The 21,749-nt window shown below is 47.8% G+C and overlaps 1 protein-coding gene across 1 annotated transcript in view; it reads right to left on the bottom strand.

The window, feature by feature from the left end:
• LTA4H (leukotriene A4 hydrolase) overlaps positions 1 to 21,749 on the bottom strand; it is a 590,002-nt gene that overhangs the window by 159,405 nt on the left and 408,848 nt on the right. The window contains exon 12 of the mRNA XM_069629348.1: positions 15,468 to 15,612. Within this exon, the coding sequence (XP_069485449.1) occupies positions 15,468 to 15,612 (145 nt within the window). The remainder of the gene's footprint in view (positions 1 to 15,467; positions 15,613 to 21,749) is intronic.

The following is a 21,749-nucleotide window of genomic DNA, read 5'->3' as shown; positions in this document are numbered from 1 at the left end:
ATCAAGCTGCACCCCTGGTGAAGCCAAAGCTAAATTACACCTACCGCCAACCTACTTTATAAAACCAATGTACAAAGATAAAATCACCCTACAGCCAAAATGGATAAAAAACATCCCTCTCCTATGCGCCATAGAGGCTTCCATAGGCCCATATACTAGAAAAGGGTTGCAGTGGTAGAGGGACTTCAGCAGATATAAGTCAGAGATCCTGAAAAGCAAAGGGCAGAACTGCTAACCGGCAGCCGCCGAGAACCTCCAAAAATGTAATTCTATTGTAACAATTCCTGATTAAGATCAGCCAGGTAGGAGCAATAAGTAGAACATGTGAATATAGTAGGGGGAAGATTTGATACATTCTGAAATCAGCACAGTGGCAACATTTGGTGTAGGAGATCCCCCACTGTTGTACACATACCTCTGGCCAAAGGGAGTAATACAGGTGCACAAGTGCTTCCTGTCATGGACTGGAGGAAACGAGCAAGACGTAGGCACACATACAGCGTAATTGCGCATCTCTTACTCTCTCTCTGCAGATCTCAGTCTCTGCGTCCCTCCGTGTAGGTGTCTCTCTCTGCAACCCTCTCGGTGCCTCTGCACCCCTCTGTGTAGGTCTCTGACTCTCACTCACTCACTCTCTCTCTCTCTATCTCTCTCTCTACTTTGCTGCCTATCTCGCTTGCCCTCCCTCTCTTTCTTTCCCCCTCAATCCTGCTCTCTCAATCACTCTTCCTCCCTCTCCCTCGCCTGCTCTCTCCTCTCTCTCCCGGCCTCGCTGGCTCCCTCTCTCTCTCTCTCTCCTGCTTGCTCTCTCTGTGACCTGGCCTCTTTTTTTTCTCTCTCCACCTGCCACTCTCTCTATTGTGGCTGTTCTTGTGTTAGCAAGCTCTTCTGTCTCTCTTCTATCTGGTCTCTCCCAGAAAGTATTTCTCCTCCTTTGGTAGGGGATTATAAGATCTTCGACAAGCCCACCTGCAGCCACAGACCTATGTGGAAACATTGTCTGATACAGAACATTCTCTGGGGCAGCGCCCCCCCAACCTGGATTTTATCACATTGCAGCTTCTCCTCCTTTCAGTCTTGAACCTAGTTTGTCGATCTTACAGGTGACCCCAGAGCTCTTTCGCAGTGCTGATAGACTTGATTGTACAATAAGGAGTCTAATCAGCTAGTCACTGACCTCTCATCTACCTACATGTGACTGGTTATCCTCCTTTCCTATATGTTCCATATCAGGTGTTTTCCCAGTTCCATTTAATGCACCCAGCTGTGGCTGTTGATTTACTCCCTGTTGGTACCAGTGCATGGCAGCAGCGAGGGCTTAAAAAGTTGTGCTGCCATTTTGAAGGCAAGCATAAGCGGTGTACCCACCTTGTGACTCAACATGCAGGCCTGTATATTCCCTGTGCCTCTAGAGCGCTTGATATGGGCTTGACAGTGTGGTGCGTGGACTTCGTTCTCGCAGGCGAACTCTGGAGAAAATGCTGTGCTCTCCCCTGCAAACATTAACTTCAGAAGTAGCAGTACTTTTTAATAAAGGGAATGTGAGGCATACAAGTGCGTAGGGTTGGAAATCTGTACCAGCGCTGGGGACATGTGGCTCTTTCCCTAAATGGCAAATGAATTGCAGGATAGTATTAACCTTAGTTACTTTTGGTGATAAGGTACCAGAGGGCTTTGGAGGTGGATGGGGTGAGAGGTGCATGAGTGAGGGGCAAGTCAGTCCCTCAAATGGTGTTTCAGGCAAGAGCTTAGGTAATAACTCTTCCATGTACGCCGCCATTTTGCCCGTTTCAGCTTCCTCTCTTTATAGACGGATTTGCATATTACTTTTCCTGGATCGATTTTTAGAGCTTCAACCTTGTCACTGTCGCATAGTTCGGTTAAAAACTCTTGACCTTTTTATTTCTAGCGTCTGCTTTCGTTTCAGTTGTGCTGATACTTTCTTCAGCTGCTTTTGTCCAGCTAGCAATATCTGAAAGTTTGGTCGGTAAGCTGTCTACTCTGTAGGCCAATCCTTGAATTTGGCACAATAGCTTTGTATGACGTGCATTAAGCGCAAACAGTAATTCTGTGCATGTCACTGTGTCTTCCGCATCATCAACCACTTCCTACTGTGCCTGCAATGCCGTTTCTATTTTATCGCAATTATAAGCAAAGCGTTTTAAGCAGCCATTAACTTTGCGTTGCAACGACTTCTGCTTGGATTGTGTAGATGTTCCAAGGCCCCAGTTCCTTACCAAGCGTAGGAAATGTGTGAATTACTCTCTATATCTATGGAGAGTGTAGTGTGGGGATGGCAGGCAATTTCGGACTGCTCATTATCTCAGTTTGCAAGTCAGTAATGCTCCTCCTCAAAGATCTGCTTTGGGGGCACAAAGCAGCTCCAGACGGCTTGTGCCTCGCCAGCTCTGTGGCTAATCAGTGGGCACCACATCCATGGAAGTGATGGTGCACCGGGGCGCTGACCACACGGCACCGCACCAGCCGATTTGGGTCGTCACAATGTAGTGCCCATATGAGCTTTAATAAAAGCCAGTGCCTGACTTGCGAGTGCTTGAAGAATGCCCAATCACGTGCTGCACTCAGTCTTTCCAGTGATAGCGCCATCTTGCTTTCACCAGCGGGCATATGCAGAAACAGATAAACAAGCTCCATGCTTCCCAGGGAAAACCATCCAGCCACCAACACTAAGCAGGATTTCCACACAGAAAATAGTCTCCATTTCGGAGTGTGCAAGAGTTACCGGATGAATATGAAATCTTTGCCTGGCCACACATGAACTGTTCCCTAGACATCCATACACACGCCACCCATCATTTGATCGACCCATCCTACCACCTTTGTGCCTAAATTATTCCCAGGGAGGAACACCTTGTTAAGTTGTCGAGCAACACCCATACATGCTTAAGTCGTTTCTTCATACCCACCCCGCGGCCCCTTTTGTTCAAGAAAGAAATTAATCTGGTGAGACCCTATTCCCATAGAAAAGCGGATGACCCAAGTTTGGAGGACATACAGACCTAGTATCCCTAAAACCTTTTTCTTTGACCCATTCTAAGAACTTTTGCTTATAATGTTCACACGGAACAACACTCTGTTCACTTGTACGTAAGCCCTTAGTCCATATAAAGCGTTGATGCCAATCGCCTACTGATTATCAATAAAGTAGGTTACCATTTTTCTCCTTGTGTTTTGTCAGTCTCCCACAGTACATAAGCACTTTCATCAAAAGTCACAGAAACAAGCGTTCTTTGCTTGAATGGGGCCAAAATACTGTCCAACTCTGCATTCAGGTTTTGCCATGAATGAAGCCATTAGAAAGGGCAAACAGGTTAACCCACTACATAAAGGCAGTATTATTAATCCACAAAGTCTACTTCCAACACTTACAGCAGCCTGTTAGCAAGATATAAATCAAGCTAATGAGACAGCTATCAGAAAGTTATGCTACAAGAATTCAACTGTTGTCTTTCTTAGCTCATACCTGCTACCTCTGGATGAGAGCAAGAACAAGTCAATGGTATGTCCTCTTACAAAATGGGCGACCAGTGCCTGCACTTTATCCCATATGTCATTCCCGTCATCAAATGCTTGCATGCACAAGTGGATTTTTGGACGATATCATGCAGCTGTGATGACTCCACTTGCCCCCCATCTGGAGGGAAGGCATCCCAGGGCTTTCTTACAACCATGTAGTCAGTGCTGACACAATGGAATTCAGTACGAGGACTGCCCAGAGCATTAGTCAGCAAAGCAATGCTGAAAGTGACTACCGCTAAGTATACCACTGGATGTCGCCTTCTTTACACACTAAGGGGCAGCACATGCTACATGTTTGTTCTGTGCTATGTACATTTGAGGACGGCACACAGCGTGTACGGTATCTCTCTGTCACTTAGTGTGGTACCTCCATCATTATGCTCAAAGGAAATTAACCTATACAGAAATAAATCTTGATGATCCAACCATAAAAAGCATGAAAAAAGAGAAGCTTCAATATCATGCGGCATCTCCACTTGACCCCCACTGTAAGGAAAGGGGACTTAATTTCATACTGTGGGACGAGTGAGGGCTTATCAAGACACAACTGAAATATATCAAGTGGACTTCAGAGAAGCATACAACAGCATTCGCTTGCAGAGAAGTGGTTTGAAGGAGAGGCACCAGATAAGCAGTCTCAGCAACCAGAAAGAGATCAATCATCTGGTTGATGCCTCTTCCCCACTTCCACACTGATGCAGGGGAAATACTTGCATAGTATGCAACTCTCCATATAACCCTGCACAGGATGCACGTTCACAGACTGCTTTTTCGGAAGTGTCTAGCCGCAGGTGCACAACAGCTAGTACGCCTGCTGGTGGACTGATGGTGAATGTCGATTTGAGCGACAAGTGGCAACTATGAAAGGCCAATGATCCACTGCTGCACTGGTTGTCCAATCAGTCAATGTGGGCAGAAGCACTTGCTCCCCAGCTAGTGTGCAGTCAGAACAATTATTAGTGCTGCTGGGTAAACAAAAAGCCTCTCTGTGGCTCTTGTAGAACTAGTATTTATCAAAATGAATGAGGACCCAGTACCAACAGAGTATAAGATGCTGCAAGTGCTTTCAGGGGTGTTGCAATCGGAATGTTCGGAGGCTGCAGATCTTAGACTAAGTCTATGACATGTTTCATAGAGGAAGTAGTCATTTTGGCTAGAGTAGTGGAACCAGGTGTGTGGGGAAGAGGTGGTGAGAACTGGCGACTCCATTGGTAAGACTAGCTCAAGCTCCTGAAAATTAAATGACACCGTGGTGGTGACTTTCAGCCATTTTCATGATGCTACATTTTGCGCGGAATTGAACACATCAGGGATGTATGACCAATTTCCATTGAATCCACCACTCAGTAAAGGGATTCATTCACAACCAGATTTGTTGGGTCCACTCCTACACAGATGAGTATCCTCACCTGCAATGTTTAGCTGCACTCCCTCAGTGAAGGGTGTGCACACCCACAACATTTTGTGGCACGGCTAACCAACAATTTGTAAGTCTCACAGGAGACATACATAGAGAGGAGTTTTTGATGCATCCATTCTTAAGGCTAAGCCAGGTCCATGTTGTAAGGAACTCATGGTCGCACCAGTAACGACAGACACAAGTGATCACAGTTCAAGGGTGTTTACTGTATGAATGGGTGAGAAAAAGCCAAAGCTAAGATGGGAGCAAGCTACAACCATCAAATAATAATACGGCAGTCCTAGTGGCATCTTGTCAAATAAAAAGGGCCTATACAACCACAACCTATTGCCAATCCTTACCACTAAGTTACAAAAATAGTGTGGGATTAATGGTCAGCAGAAAAGAAAGAAGTGTTCATAAAATGTAAGTCATGATGGTATGGCTGGGGTCTCCCTTCCTGATGTTTTAAGCACAGGACAAGGTGGGACTTCTGAGCACAGCACACTGCTGGGCCTCTCCAGCACAAGGTTCACTATTCCATTAAATGATTCAGGACCTTCAGGGGGCCAAGTCTCTTTTCTACAAAATCTCTTTCCTTAGAACACCTACTGGACCAAAAACAACAAACAAAAGTTCCTTTGGTGATCTTGCAACTTGGGAGATTACTCTTCACCCCTTGGATCTCCCTCTGCCAGGCTCGGATCCTTCTCGCAACCTGGGCTTCCCTCCGTCGGGTTCACTACGGCCTTTCACTCTTAATATCAACACAATGTCCTTGGGTGCATCATGCTTCACCCTGATTCGCAGGCATCCCTCAACCGGGTTCACATTTGCCAATTTCACAGTTCACTGATTTTTCACAATGCAGGATTTACGTCTCTCAGCTTTTCCCTTGGCATTCCTCCATCAGGTTCATATATCCATTTTAACACAATGTTCTTAATCTCATTGGAAAGCAAGCTTTCCCTCTGCTTGCTTTTTCTTGGCAATGGGTCAGAGGCTTTCGATTGTAGAAGGGATTTGACGTGATCCTTGTAGGACCACTCTGACAACTCACGCCACCCTCTCCTAGGGCCTTCTGGTACTTGTAGTTTCAACACAAAACAAAGGGGCCAGCCAGAGTCCTTCGAATGAGCACTTCTCTGGCACCTGACCACTCTTCAGCTGCCCTTTCTCTGGGCTTTCCCAAATGTTCAAACACACACAAGTTCTTTGTTCACAAATTCCTTGCATTCATATAATGCTGCCAATTGCAACCTAGGGCACAACACAGTTTAGTTTGCTATCAGCTTTCTCCAACTCACCGGCTGTGCTGAACCCGTTGGCTTGTCTTGCTTCTGGAGTCAAGGACAGTGCCACGGTAGCCAGCATGCCTCCCCGCCTGTGTTATCAGCGCAGGAGGCCCCCCGAGCAACGTTGGCACCTGTCACACCACACGTCAGCTTTACTCCCCGGTATTGTGATTCCCTTTTCGGAGGCTTCGCGGGTCTGAGATGAAAAGGGCAAGAGCAATTCCCTCCTCGTCGTCCTTTTAAGTCTCGCTGCCTTTCTCCACCGCTTGAACTGCCGGTCCAGAATAGCTACTTCCTCGTGCGTTTGGCCTTGCTCGTAGTGTGCTCTCGTGCTCTGCCTTTTATCCCTGTGGGGAAGGTAAAGGGCAGTCAGGTGTGTGTGGTTAATGTCAATTGCCTGACTGCCTGACCCTTGTGTTGGGACATGTCAGGTAAACGGCTCTGGTGTTAGTCCGTTGTCTGTCACAGTGTAAGACTGTGCGTGTGTCGGAAAAGGGGGGTGGGCAGGTAGAGCTTCTAAATATCCTATCTCATCAGTCTGTGTCCCACTTCCACTCCCCGAAGACCCCACCCCCCCTCCCCCATCCAGGTGATCCTCCTCCACTGGTCCAAGAGGTTTTTGGGAGCTGCACCTCAAGTCTAGTGCTGATGTACCATGTAAATGTAAGGGAGCTGACATGTACAGCAGAGTTCAGCTTGGGTGATGCAGCCGTTTCTGGTAGCAGTAACACAGCAGTGGTGGAGGACTTCTGTAAGGAGTGGAGTCATGCATTGTGGGAAACACCGGCCCAACTCTAGAATGGAACCCTCATAATGGACACCAGTGTCTCCGGGATGTTACCTGTAATGGGTGCAAGCCTTCTATGAGTGGGTAGCACCTCTTCACTGCATGGGAAGAACTGTCACTGCATGCATACGCTTACACTTATCACAACATCATAGTTTTCCAGTGTGCTGTGAATTTCCAGGAGCACCTGGCTCCTTGTTCGCATCACAGGCATAGTTTGTGGTATGGGTTAGGAAGTGAAAAGTATCATGCTCCCAAGAGACTGCAACGCAGGTGGTTCAGGAGGGTTGAGGTAACCAGTCAATGGGTTTCAGAGATCCTGCACTTCCTCGCTAATGGACAGCAGTGCAGCCTCTTCTACCCACCCTGCTGTTTACTTCAGAAAAAACACAAAAAAAAACATACATTATATGGCGAACCAGAAGGAGGACGCGGACACAGTGTTGACATTTCCACTGCTTATTCATTAAATTCTAAAAATAAAGCCTATTCTTTCCTATTACTATGAGGGTATTCCCTGCCTATATAAAGGTGCTCGTCAGTCGTCAGACTGTCTACAAATAAAAAAAGCCTGCTGTCCACAAACTAGTTCTACCTGACCCAACCACTATTCTAACCAATGAAGCCAGAAGAATGACTTGTTTCTCCTGACTGGCTGTTCTCAAAGAGTTTCTTCTTCACTCCAAAGTTCTTTTAGAAGGCTATTTGCAAATAGTCTGTCGTCACCTTTTGTTATCAGTTCTTGTAACTCCTTCAGAAGGTTTTGTGGTTACTCTCTTTTCTCTGGACAATGGTCAATTGATTTTACGCTCCCCTGGTATCCGCAGGGACGCCACCCAGCCGGGTTACTCGCTAGTATGCTTCTCAGCTTTGCCCTGATGTGGTCTGCGGGGAAGCTTCTGCCTGAAAATACAGGAGGACTGTGTTCAAGACTGACCAACTGGGATAAGTATCCTCCCTCCACCCCCGTATGATTTCAGTCCCTCTGGCGCCTTCTCCTCACCTTGTGGTAGAATTAGGCGTGCTCTCCGTCCTGCCTTCTTTCCAGGGGCGCGTTGTCTTTCATGGGCCAGTGCGGTCCAGTTACTTCACTGACGCCGGCCCGTTTGATATTGTTCAGGTAGGTCTTATTGCTGTTCTTTAGTTTTGTTGCTATCCTGCTATCCTTTCTTTGTTTAAAATGTCTCTTTTCTCCCTTAGGTATGCGGAGCTTCAGCGCAGCGAACTGGCTTGGTTGAGTCCTGCTGGTAAATGATGGCGCATTAAGAGTGCTATGATGCGGTAAGTAAGCGCAATGCGCAGCGCTGAGAAGTCTTGCCTTTGCTAACCTGTGTTTTCTTTCCTTGTAGGTCGCAGTGTTCTTCAGCGCGAGTGGAATGTCCGGTGTAGTGCCAGCCGAGAGGCGACCAGCCAAGTAAGCCTTTTGAGCAGTTTGTAATTTGTAAATGTCTCTACTGCTTTCTTTAACCTCTTTAGTGCCAAGGACGAGCTATCTCGTCCTTGGGATTACTTCCCTGTTGCCAAGGACGAGATAGCTTGTCCTTTCAGGCATTCTGTTTTGTGTGATCCCAGCAGAGCAGGGATCGCACAAAACTGTAATCCAACACCGGGCTATGTGAGGGGGGGGTCCCCCCCTCACTCCCAGGGGTCTGGATTACCTTCAGTTTCACATCGGCGTGAGTAAAGCATGTTGGCGTGAAAGTGAAAGTAATTTTCACCGCAGCAGCCATTTCGGGCTGTTGCCGTGAAAACATAAGGTGAGTGTTCACCTTTCTCCGCCTCGATCTCCGGCGGTATTTCAAGCCGGAGATCGAGGCAGGTATCGTTGGAAAGGGGAGATTCTCAGGCGCGCGATCCGTGGGCAGCAATGTCACCGGATCAATGCAGATCCGTTTGTGACGCAGGTGGAGGGGGGGCTGCTTACTAGGTAAGCGGCCCCCTTCCCCCTGTGGCCCCAAAGCATGGGGCCACAGCGTCAGAGAACCCTGGGGGCAGATGATCACTGCCCCCAGGGGTGAACATGAAAAAAATTATTATAATAATTCGAGGGAATGGGGGAGGTGGGAGGGAGTTTGGGGCTCTGGGGCCCACTAGGCCACCAGGGATTGAGGAAAAAGTGGTGTACTTGGAAAGGGGAGGTTCTCCCCTTTCCAAGGACACCACATATACGAGGCATTGCTGGTCACGGATCAGCGCAGCGCTGATCTGTGACCAGCAACCCACTAGACCACCATGGATCCGTTTGTGACTTGGGGGGGAGGGGGTTTGCTTGAAGTAAGCAGCCCTCTCCCCCCCCAGCCCCCAAAGCATGGGGTCACAGCGCTCGAGACCCCTGGGGGCAGATCACTGCCCCCAGGGGTGAAAATAAAAATTTAAAAAAGTAAAATAATTCGAGGGATGGGGGGAGGTGGGAGGGGGTTTGGGGCCCTGGCGCCCGCTAGGCCACCAGGGATACTGGAAAAAGTGGTGTCCTTGGAAAGGGGAGGTTCTCATATACGAGGCATTGCTGGTCACGGATCAGCGCAGAGCGCTCGATCCGTGACCAGCAACCCACTGGACCACCATGGATCCGTTTGTGACTTGGGGGCGAGGGGGACTGCTTCAAGTAAGAAGCCCTCCCCCCCCCACCCGGCCCCAAAGCATGGGGGCACATATGTGCACAACCCTGGGGGCAGATGGCTGATCATCTGCCCCCAGGGAAGGGGGCAAAATAAAAAACGAAAAGCACAAAAACAAAGGGAATTTTGGGTGGGAGTGGGAGGGGGAACTAGCCACCAGGGATATATTTTACAGAAAAGGGAGGTGAAAACGGTACCTCACATGTGTGGGTGCACCTACCGGAGGCGCAAAAGGAAAAGGGTAACCCGCTGGTAATCCCAAGACTTTCGCCACAGCACAATTTGTTCATAGGGGCAACCTACAGATTTGGGCCTAGGGTGTCGAAGCCAGCAAGGAAAACAGGGAACCCCATGCATTTCCCAAAAGAGGACACCCTTGAGAATCCACAGAAGTCTGCCTTGCGCAAATTGCCCCAGTTTTTATAAGCCACAATCCCCGGTGGTCTAGCTGCACGACCAGATTTATGAATTCTGCGCAGTCTCTGGGTGGATCAACCAACTGGGCTAAGACGTCCTTTAATTCGCCTCGTAAGCCCCGATGGAATAACGTGGGTCTTTTGTTTTCTGGCCTCCTAGCTTCGGCAACCAGTCGGTTGAAGGTAGCAAAGTACGTTAACAAGTCCTGATTCCCCTGTCGGAGGGACAAGAGTTCATGGTCTACTGCTTGTTCCTGGGTATGGTGAGCAAAACGCTTTTTCATTTCTCTCTGGAACCCCCCAAAGTCATGTAATAGAGGATCGTCATGGGTTACCAACGGCACCAACCAATCTGCTGCACTACCACTCAGGTATGATAAGACAAAAGCTACCCAAGCTTGGTCGTTTGGAAATGCTCCAGGCCTACAAAGAAAATGAAGGCGGTACTGATTGATGAATGCCGCATACTTCCGTGGGTCGCCTGAGAACCTTTCTGGTGATGCCAGGGGCACTGTTCCAGGTAACATGATATGTACCGGAGTGGGTGGTATGGCGGGGTTTTGCATCGTTGGATTGCTTCCAGGTAGAGGCGTCTGCCCTGCCTGTGATTGCAAGTATTGCCTGCTAATCTCTTCAGTGCGTTCTTTGGTCTCTATTAGGTCTCTCCGGCAGGTATTAGTCTCTTGTCGGGCAGAATGAACCTCAGCACGAAGCTCTCCTAGTAATTGGGCCCATTGGTCCATTTCTGATGTCTCCATGGCGCCCAGGTGGATTTGTTATGGTAGGCTTCGCGTTCTGTTACGCTCACCTGGTATCCACAGGGACGCCACCCAGCCAGGTTACTCACTGGTATGGTTCTCAGCTTTGCCCCAATGTGGTCTGCGGGGAAGGTTCTGCCTGAAAATACAGGACGACTGTGTTCAAGACTGACCGACTGGGGTAAGTATCCTCCCTTCACCCCCGTATGATTTCAGTCCCTCTGGCGCCCTCTCCTCACCTTGTGGTAGAATTAGGCGTGCTCTCCATCCTGCCTTCTTTGCAGGGGTGCGTTGTCTTTCATGGGTCAGTGCGGTCCAGTTACTTCACTGACGGCGGCCCGTTTGATATTGTTCAGGTAGGTCTTATTGCTGTTATTTAGTTTTGTTGCTATCCTGCATGCCTTTCTTTGTTTAAAATGTCTCTTTTTTCTCCCTTAGGTATGCGTAGCTTCAGCGCGGCGAACTGGCTTGGTTGAGTCCCGCTGGTAAATGATGGCGCATTAAGAGCGCTATGATGCGATAAGTAAGCGTTATGCGCAGCACTGCGAAGTCTTGCCTTTGCTAACCTGTGTTTTCCTTCCTTGTAGGTCGTGGTGTTCTTCAGCACGAGTGGAATGTCCGGAATGGTGCCAGCCGAGAGGCAACCAGCCAGGTAAGCCTTTTGAGCAGTTCGTAATTTGTAAATATCTCTAATGCTTTCTTTAATGTTGGCTCTATCTTCCTCTTTTAGGTCGTTCTGTCCGGGAGACGTGCAGATTCGAGGAAGCTGTTCTCAGTAGCTGCGAGTGTTTAAAGATGAAGACTGCAGGTAAGATGCTGCTGCTAATGATGTTCCTTTTGTCTTCTTGCAGGTTCTGCTTCTCCGATGTTCGAGGGAATAGCTGGACACGGTGAGCATCACGTTGCAAGCTGCAAAGTAACGTGAATCGTGTTTTCTTGCTCGGGTGTGGTTTAAATAGCCCCAGCAAAATAGTCCAGGTAAAGTAGTCCCTAGGCTACCACCCCCAAAACACTAGACCGCATAGCTTGGAACTTAGGAACCAAGCTATGTGGATGCCTCCATGTTGGCTGACAATACAATAAAGTAGTTCCCAAACACATTGTTTTTCATGGTGTATGAGGACTGACCCCATGAGGGCTTTTGAAGAGGATGCCAGGCTCTAGAGGCCCGAGTCCTGACTCCACCTGGCCAATGGTTTTGCAGAGGGGGTTTTGGGCGAGGGTTGTGACAGTTGATCACCTTTTGCACTTTTTATGCTTTAATCCATGCTGCTATGCCTTTTGGATTGTTCGGACAAATTTTCTTAGTTGGGATAGGATTTCTTGGTGATTAACGTTCTCACTCTTATGGGTTCTCCTGGTGTTTTCCTTTTATGGGTTCGCTTTTCACTCATAGGATTCTCTTTCTGATATTCTCCACTCTGCACTTCTTGCTTTATGGGATATTTTCCCCTCTTCCAAGTATATTTGTTTCCAATGCTTAATGGTCTCCCTTATAGGTTTATTTGCGAATCTCTTCCTCACGTTGTTACCATTCCAGTTTATCACGTTTCTATTCCATATCTCGTCAATTTTACTGGGACGATTTTTTCCAGATGTATGATAATTCCCTGCCGGCCTCCCATTCTCCCCGTTACCTCTGGGTTGGCAGGGAAACGTCCCCGGGACCAACACTTGCTCTGATTTTCCTTGTTGGCCTGAGCCAACTTGAACTCTGCCGGCGTCCGCTCATGGTTTTGTTCTTTGTGAACAGCTAGGACTGTGGGTAACTAGACGCCTTGCTGTTCACTCAGAGTGGTCATTTCGGCATCATTGAACGAGCGCACTGCCCACCACGAAGCTGTGTGGTCAGGCCATTAACAGGACTTGGATTCTCGTCTTGTCGAGTGCCTGTGAACGCTGGGCCTCCATCTGTGGACTTGTGGCTACATGCTCTAGGATTTTATCTTAAGCTCCACCTGGGCGATCTGGGACAAACACTGATGGAATTGTGGGACGTCACTAACTAGGAATAATTAGGCAGGTAGCCTGGGAATTACTGCAGCGGTTATCCACACCTCTTTCCCAAAGATAGTAACAAGGATTTTAATCACAGGGTAAGTTTCAGTGTGTCCATGGATGCATCAAACTTCCTTCTTCAGTGTTCCTCTCCAGCCCGAGGGTATGAATTTCCAATGTATGGCACACCCTTTACTCCCGTATCTAGGTGAGCCCAAACTTTCTGCTGTTGGATAGTGGTGCTACCCTATAGATGGGTTCAGTTTCTGTATAGAAAGTTATTTTAATATTTTCCTCTTTTTTTTCTAACCTTAGGAAAGGAATAAGATGGATGTTCTTTTCCTATCAAGGTGGGAGGTAGCGTCGATGTCTACGCATATAGGGTAGTGGCAAAGGACAGCCTGGGAGTTTCTACCTGGTCACTCATCTTTTTGGGACTTCGTCTGGACGGTGAAGTGGAAGGTGGTAAAATAGGTTGGGGACAGCATCTCATGCAAAGTCTGAATTTCCTGGATGAGGAACATGCGTGTTCCTCAGTGGGAGGTAGAGGTAGCATTACATGATAACCCCTGATTTCTCCATCTGGATTGCCAGTAGATAGTTCACTACTTCTGGGAATCTCCTGTGGTCCTATTTTCCCCGACTCCTTGGATGTCTCAAACTCTTCTGAGCAGTGCATTATGTTCTCAGGGTAAGGAAGTTGTTCCTCCTTTGTTTTCCACAGGAAACATATTTTGCCAAGAAGACTGAGAGGGTGTGGACTCGAGACTCCCAGGATATTCTCTATCGGGGAGGAGGATTCAGCGGGCACATGAAAATTGGAGTACCCTATGTTTCCCCGGGAGATGGTAATCCTGTCTTAACTTTATTAAGGTTAGGGTCTAGCTCACTCTCCAACCCAGTATGAGCTGAGAAGAAATCCCTGGGTTTTTCCCTATGATGCCGTTTCCCAGGGTTCTCCACATTTCGCGCTCTGCTCTCCCAGTTAGGTAGGTTTTCCAGGAGGACCTTGTATATTAAATACCCCACCAAGTTTGGACTCTGGACCTCAATGGAATCAGAAGAATAATTCAGGAGAATAAACTTAAATTCCCTGCACCCAAGGCAAAAGTGATAACACCATTAGGCCATTCCTCTGCCAAGGTTTTGCGGGTAGGGTCACATATTACCGACCCAGTGGGCTCTCGTTGGCTCCACCTCTCTCAGCTGTCACGCTGTCAGGCGGCTTTCCCTGCTTACGCTCTGTATCTGCTTTGCCTCACCTTGGCATGTCCTCCTTTTCATGTCTACTCATCTCAGTCAAATGGAGGTTTCTCCTAAAAGAGACACATTCTCTTTATTTTTTGTGATGACATATCGTGGCCCTGACTTCAGGCAAATCTCTGGATTTCATACGGTTCTTCATTTTTGTTAGTCTCATTTATGCCATTAAAGTGAATGGCTTAGGGAGTTCCTCACAGGAACAGGAGTCCTTGTCCCGAAAGGCAGGAGTCTCTCGGTGAGGTCCTACTTGCCTCAACCCTTAAGGAGGGTGTTGCTGACTGGGATGACCTCCTTAGGCTCACGGACGGGCTCCCTCTTGGGGAAAAGGGATGTATTCCCTGGATTCGTCACAACACCAAAAAAAAGGTTTGAAATGAACACCACATCTTACTAATAAGGAAAGATTTTCCCCAAATAAAAGAAAATCGCTCAAACTAAACAAAATATTTTCATAACAAGACAAACAAAGGAAGGTATCTCTAACAAATAAAACATGGTTTCTCTAAAGAAACCAAACAAGTGAACCAACAAGGACAAAAAAGGATTCCCCAACAATAACACAAATATAACTAGCGTCCCTAACAAAAAGAAACTGACTTGCCTAAGACAAGGAAGGAATGCAGGTTCCCCAATTAAAACAGGACACGTTTCTCAAGCAAAACATTTAAATTACACAAAACTCATCTCCAAGCACTCTCCAACATCTCTCCTCCTTTTGATGTGTGGATCAGCCCTGCCAGGAGTACATTGGCGCTTGTGACTAGGCACCGGCTAGTAATTATTGGCTCTTGGCAAGTAAGAAATAATGTGCTGCGTTTATGTGTAGAATTGAAGAGGCTAGATGTAGCTTGCAATTTGAGCCCTGTATCACCTTCCTGCAGCAAAAGAAAACAGGAAATTGATTTGTGCAGATATGAAGATGAATTTCAGGGAGTCACCTTGCCTTAGTCCAGATAATAATACAGGTGCTAAACTTTACAATTGCCATGACTGTGGAAAGGAGAGGGCGCAACACTGCAGGTTCATACTAATCAAGAAATTTGAGGACATCAAATATTTACATTTTCAAAGTCAGTCTAAATTTTACAGCAATAAATGCCTGCTGATGAATGCTAAATAAATGACACAAAAAAGGGGACTCAACGTCTAGGAAATCCACTAGTCCCAAAGGCTTCAATAACAATGTTGATATTAATGACTGCAGCCAAAATGCACATTGGCGAGTGGCTATTCTCTGGTTGATAATCCTCCTATGGCACACTTAATAACATGTCCAAACTCTGTTGCAATCTTAACTAAAAACAGTGAGTGGTCTGTTACAAATTCTGTTAACTTCATGTTTTTCCTATCCTGGCATTTGAACAACTAATCTAGAACATGTTTTAGTTCTTACCTGGCCCTCCAAGAAGTTGTTCCAAGTAGAAGAGTAAAGCAAAGCCTTTCTCATATGGCACAGAAGAATACGCAGAATCAGGGTCTACTCCTTTCAGATCAGGGATCAAATTGGTAACAGGATTTGTAGCTCCAAATGTCGCTATCTGTAACAAGCAAATATTCCATGTGGGATATTGTAGACAATGAAATTAGGCTAATTGCCAGGCTGTACTGAAGAAAACAGGCACTTTCAATTATGGTAACATGCAGGTCTATATTTGGACACAAATTCGAAACATCATCATTTTTAGCATTCAAATGCCAATCACAAAAATGACTGATTCACCTTTCCAAACTCCTACCTTGATCTATACATTGGGAAAAACAAATTGTTGAAATTATTTCACACATTAAATATTTGGGGAGTCTTAGTGTAGCAATCTAAATGCTTATAAAAGTTACATTAATACTCAGATTTGAGGAAATCATTATTCTAAAGGGGTCATTTCAGCTACAGTTGTAGGTTAGAGAAGAAAAAGGTCCAAAGAAACGTGTTGTACAATGATCGCTCCGTGAAGCTCCTGGATCTTCAGAATCCCTTATAACCTCTGAGGCTTCCCGAGGAACTGCTTGCAGATGAGATTGGCTCAACTTTGGTACTGATGACTAAAGTTGAAGAAAGGGAACAGAATGAATCGCTCTTGCCATGAACAAGACATGACTCAACTTATCTATGTTTGTTTACTTAAGAACTGGCTGTCACTTCGAACAGAGATTACTTCCAAAGTAGTCAATAACAGAGAGTGCAGGAAGTCCTAAGGTAAGGAAGGGGGTCAGAGAGAAAGCACATTCTTCCTGCTCCCTGCCTACAGCGCGCCTCAACGTGCACCTTCATTCTCTAACAACTGGTTTCCTGCTGCTTGCCTGCAGGCCACACGCGGGCTTTTTCATCATAATTCAGCTGTTTTCAACTTCGGTGTGCAGACCCAGCGCACCTTTCTTTTTACATTAGTTGTTACTTCAGCTGGGCCTACAGACCTCGCGTTTACGCGTGCTTTCGCACCCCTACAAATCAGCTGTTCTGCACGTAGGGTGCCTTCAGTTGAGCCTGCAGACCTCGTGCTCATTGTGAGCTTTCGCATTTCCTTCGATCAGCTGTTGCCACAGCGCTTCCACCCTTCGATCTTCATGCTGCTGAAAACATCGATCAGCTGCTTCCAGTACTACCTCCAGCATCCACTCCTGCATTGCTAATCCAGCAAGCCTCGTTGCCACTGCTCCCTGGCACAGGCTCCCCTGGGAATTTCTGAATGCAGTAAATTGTGAAATAACTCTTTTTATCTCAGGCTACAAGGGAAACAAAACGAAATTAAAGTTTTGAAAATCTGCATCTTTGATTTTAGCTGCACATACCAAACAGTATTTTCAGGAAAGCACTTCTTTAATTCATGTGTTTTCAGCCTGCGATTGTGCTGTGCGTGCTTCTGGTTTTCCGATCATTTAACGAACTTTGGCCATCTTTATCTTGCCAGACTACCACATCCATGATGGCAGCCTTCCCTGGCACTCTGCTTATTGGCTGCCTCTGCATTAACTCCCTATCAGGGCGGACCGGGAGGCGGGAGGCGGGAGCCGGCCTTTTGTTCTATGGCCCACTCTAAAGCCCACTTCTAAGACCCCCGTCAGTTTCCCTGCCGGTTTACTGTCACGCTACATGATGCAATTACCACAGCCTGACCCCCCCCTGGGGCTGCCAGCGAACTCAGCTATGAAACCGGACTACCAAGACTCTCTTACTTCCCTTTCTATTGGTTAGTTACCTCCTTCTGCCTACCCTTTTGATCTCCCTTCATGCCCCTCCACTCTACCTTCTTCCTGCTCTAACTGGTCTTCCCTCTATGCTCTTGTCTCAGCACTCTCCTATGATCCCACCTCATTTCTTTCCCCTTTTGTTGCCTTAGAAACTGCCTTGAAAGAATGTGGGTGTGCCTGGGAAAGTCAAATTTGTGTGTGTTTGGGAAAGTCAAATTTGGGTGTGTTTCTGTAATTCCTTTTTGGGTGTGTTCGGGAAAGTCAAATTTGGGTGCGTCTGGGAAAGTCAAACGTGGGTGTGTTTCTGTAATTCATTTCTGGTTGTGTTTTACATTTTCACTTGGGCCTCAATTGTAACTTGCTAGCCCAGTGATGGCTCCATACCTTTGTTATTTATATATCTCCTACAGCCTCCTCTCTATACCTGCCCATGGCGTTATCTGACTCCCCTACCTACTCCAACTGTTTCTCTATCAACTATCCTTCCCTTCTCACTAAGTCTGGTAAGAAGAAATTCAAAAAGGTTATCCTGGCTTCCAACCCAGGTCTCCCCATCGCTGATACCTATTCCAGAACCTCTGCCAGACAAACCCTCACTGACATCCTCTTTTTCCTTCCCTCACCAGATCTCTGGACCCCTCATATGATCTCTATGCCCTGTACTGTCTCTGACTCTCCCATTAATGGTGGCACCCATTGGGAAGTCTGTATGGATCTCTTTGACTCCTCCAGAGTCTTCATTGATCTCCATCTAATGGTACTGTCATGGTGCAGGGCCCTCATGCTAATCTCCTCCTCTTCGATAGGCAGTTCCCTTGCCTCATCAACTTCCCGTCATCTCCAGCTGTCCCCTACTCTCTTTCCCTGGCTACCTTGCCCACCTCCACTTCCTCCTCTTCCCCATCTGAAGCTCCTTCCACACCTCTGCAGGGCATACCTCTGATTTGTAACCCTCCCTGGAAGGTCTTTAAGGCTGGTAACCTTCTCCATCTTGCCACTCTCAACTCTTGCTCGGCTCTTAAACACTCCTCTGACATCTGTCACCTCGTAGAAGAACTTGACCTTGATGTCGTCGGTCTCACCGAGACGTGGTTCATGAGCAGCTCCGTCACGAGTTCTGACACTCTCCTCCCTGACGGCTACAAGATCCTCTCAGCCCCCGGATACAAGATCCTCTCAGCCCCCGGATCCAACCGGCCTGGACGGGGTGTAGCCCTGATCTTCCCTGAGTGGATTCCTGCCCCTCTCATTCCCACTTATGCTAACTCCTCTTTAGAATGCCTAGTCTGCAGGTCCTCCCTCTCTCTTTTCTAGCCACTCTCTTACTGTTGCTACTCTTTAACGGCCTCCTGGTCAAATCACCTCTTTTCTCTCAGAGTGGGCTGACCTCTCCTCCTCCTCCTCCTCCTCCTCCTCCCTCTTGGCCTCAACCACTCAACTCCTCCTCCTGGGTGACCTCAACATCCATCTTGATTCTACCTGTCCCACATCTGCACTCTTTTGCGACCTCTGCGATTCACTCTCCCTTTCTATTCTTCCCTCCGTTCCGACCCACTCTGCTGGTCACACACTTGATGTCTTGATCTCCTCCGGCCTCCCTCTCTCTGCCCCCTTACCACTCCTCTCTCCTGGAGTGAGCACAGCTTCCTCTCAACTCATCTTGCCATTTACTCTCCCCTCAAGCCAAGCCCTCTCCAAGACTGTCACCCACCTTGTTGGATATCCGGCCCATGAATTGTGCGTCACTTGAAGTCTTTGCTGCAACCTTCTTTCCCCCCCCCCTCCTACATCCCAGGCTAACTCACACCCTGACACAGCCCTCTCTCTTCTCCTCTATTTCTGCGACTCTCGACACTCTGACCCCTGTCATGAGGATCCATTTGAAGTCCAAAGCCAAGTGCAATTCTTGGTACGACTCTGACCTAGCTACACTTAAGCATAAGTGTAAAGCAGCAGAGAGAAAAAGGAGGGCTTCTTGCTCATCCTCGGACAAACTGGCCTGCGCCTGCTCCAAAGGCAATACCAACTTGCTGTCTGCACTAAGAAGCGAGCCCACATACAAGCCTGCGTCTTGGCGGCATCTAACGATTTGTCTGAACTCTTCAAAATCTGCAAGGAGCAGGCCAACCCTGCTGTAGTCTCCACCCCTCCTCTCGCCTCTCAGGCTCTTTGCAATGCCCTTGCCTCTCACTTTATCTCTAAAACCCAGGACAGGCTGTCCTCCCTCTCCTCCTCCTCCTCCTCCTCCTCCTCTCCTTCTCGGCTGGCTGAGCCCCCACCCTTAGCTCCCCCTCCCCCTTTATCCTCCTTTTCTCCCACGATGAGGTAGCTAGACAAGTCCGATATATGTAAACCTCATCAAAACGGGTCCATCCCTGTTCCTCTAAAACTATTAAGGACCACATCAACACCCTTGCTCTGGCCCTTAACCATTTCTGTAACCTCTCCTTTGCCTCTGGCTCTTTCCCCTCTCCTCTTAAGCACTCCCTTGTGCATCCTCAAGAAATCCACTGCTGATCCTTCATGTGTGGCAAACTATCGCCCAATTTTCATTACTCCCTTTTTGGGTAAGCTACTGGAAAAGCTGGCCATCTCCCAGCTAAATCTTCATTCCGACTCTGTTGGCTCCCTCCATGACCACCAATCTGGCTTCAGAGCTGCCAGAAGCACGGAAACTGCTCTCCTGAACATCCGTGAAGACCTGCTCTCCAACCTTGACTCTAGCATTTCCTCTGTCCTCATCCTACTCAATCTCTCCTCTGCGTTCGACACGCTCAACCATACCACCCTGCTCAATCGTCTCTGTGACAACCTGGGTGTCACCGATCAGGCTCTGGCCTGGCTGACCTTTTCTTTCTGATTGATCCTCCCAGGTACAACTTGGGTCCTTCCTATCTTCTATCTCCCGCTCCACCTGTGGTATCCCCCATGGGTCTAACCTCTCGCCTTGGCTTTTGCAACTCTCGCCTACTGTTTATCCATTTTCTGCTCAACTTTCCAGTGCTATGCTGACGACACCCAGCTCATTTTCAGGCTTCCTTCAGCCTCCTCCTCTCCTAACCTCATCTCGGATTGTCTACTCGCCATTCAAACTTGGTGTGCCACCAACGATCTTTGCCTAAATGCCAACAAGACCGAGATCCTCCTTATTGGTACACCATCTGCATCCTTCCCTCTCACTCTCTGGCCCGCCTCTCTTGGCCCTCCTCCTACCCCCACTTACGTGGCTTAGAAACTCAGTGATATCTGACTCCACACTTTCCTTCTCCTCCCACATCTCTGACATCTTCAAAAAGTCAAACTTTTTGTTGCACCTCCTCTCAGAGGCACTCTGACTTTCCTCTCCTTCCCTCAAAAGCTCACTGTCTCCCAAGCTTTGGTTCTCTCCAGACTTGATTACTGTAACAGCCTCTTTGTGAATCTACCTGCCTCCACTCTCCGCCCTCTACAACTAATCCAGAACAGGACTGTGAGACTTGTCCTTGGCCTCAAACCCTGGGATCGTATCTCTCCAGCCTTGAAATCCCTTCATTGGCTCCCAGTGGATGCAAGGATTACATTTAAAACCCTCTGCATTGTCCATAAGGCTTTCTGGGGCCTGGGTCCAAAATACCTTCAACTATCCCTCCGCAAATACCTCCCTTCTCGAGCCCTTCGCTCCTCTAACTCCCTCATGGCTAGTCGTTTTGCAAAGAAACAAGCTGGGGATAGATCTTTCTTTGGCTGGGGCCTCCCACTGGAACAGCCTCTCGGCCATCTTGAAACTTGAGGAAAACCATCTCAGGTTCTGGAAGCGCCTCAAGTACTTCCTCTTTGCCTCTGCCTTTTCCCCCCTTCTGCCCTGTTGATCGGGTTCTTCTCCTGGAATCAAACACCTGGCTACCCTCCGTCACTCGGGCCCAGGTACCTGCTCACCCTGCCACCCTCCTGCACTGTCTCCGGGCTACCCCCTGCACTGGGCTTCGGTATCTGTACCCATAAAGTCCCCCTCCGCCTTTTCTCCTGCGCTTATCAGATATCCCTCATCTAACTTTCACTTGCCACTCGCTGGCCGCACTACCCTGGTTTATTGCCCTTATTTATTCATTTAATTATTTATTTTATTTATTATTTATTCTGTTCTCTCCTCTGTCCCGCACTCTCCACTCCCCCCCCTTGCATGCACTTTCCCCCCTTTTCCATGTACTTGCGCTTTCTTAAATGTCACTGGGCCTAGTAAGATCGCGTTTTTTCCTTTTTGTTCTCCCTTGTTCCCTTCCCTTTTGCCTGGTCGTGCTCTGAAACACTTGTGTACGAGCACGATAGAAATAAAATATAATTTTATTTCATTTCATATACTGGAGTCAGGGACTGGCGAGCATAACCGTATTTTTACATTGGGCGCCTAAGGTCATTATTTACCAATTAAATATAGTAGTCCTGAGGATAGAATGCAGGAGAAGTGGTTGTGGCAGTTTGGAAAGGAGGATCTCCCATCACTAGCAGATGG

This window comes from Ambystoma mexicanum, chromosome 12, assembly GCF_040938575.1.
Source record: "Ambystoma mexicanum isolate Mex_15411 chromosome 12, UKY_AmexF1_1, whole genome shotgun sequence".
In the NCBI taxonomy this organism is placed as follows: Eukaryota; Metazoa; Chordata; class Amphibia; order Caudata; family Ambystomatidae; genus Ambystoma; species Ambystoma mexicanum.
The sequence above is the reverse complement of the archived record's forward strand: the minus strand, read 5'-3'. Positions and strand labels throughout refer to the sequence as shown.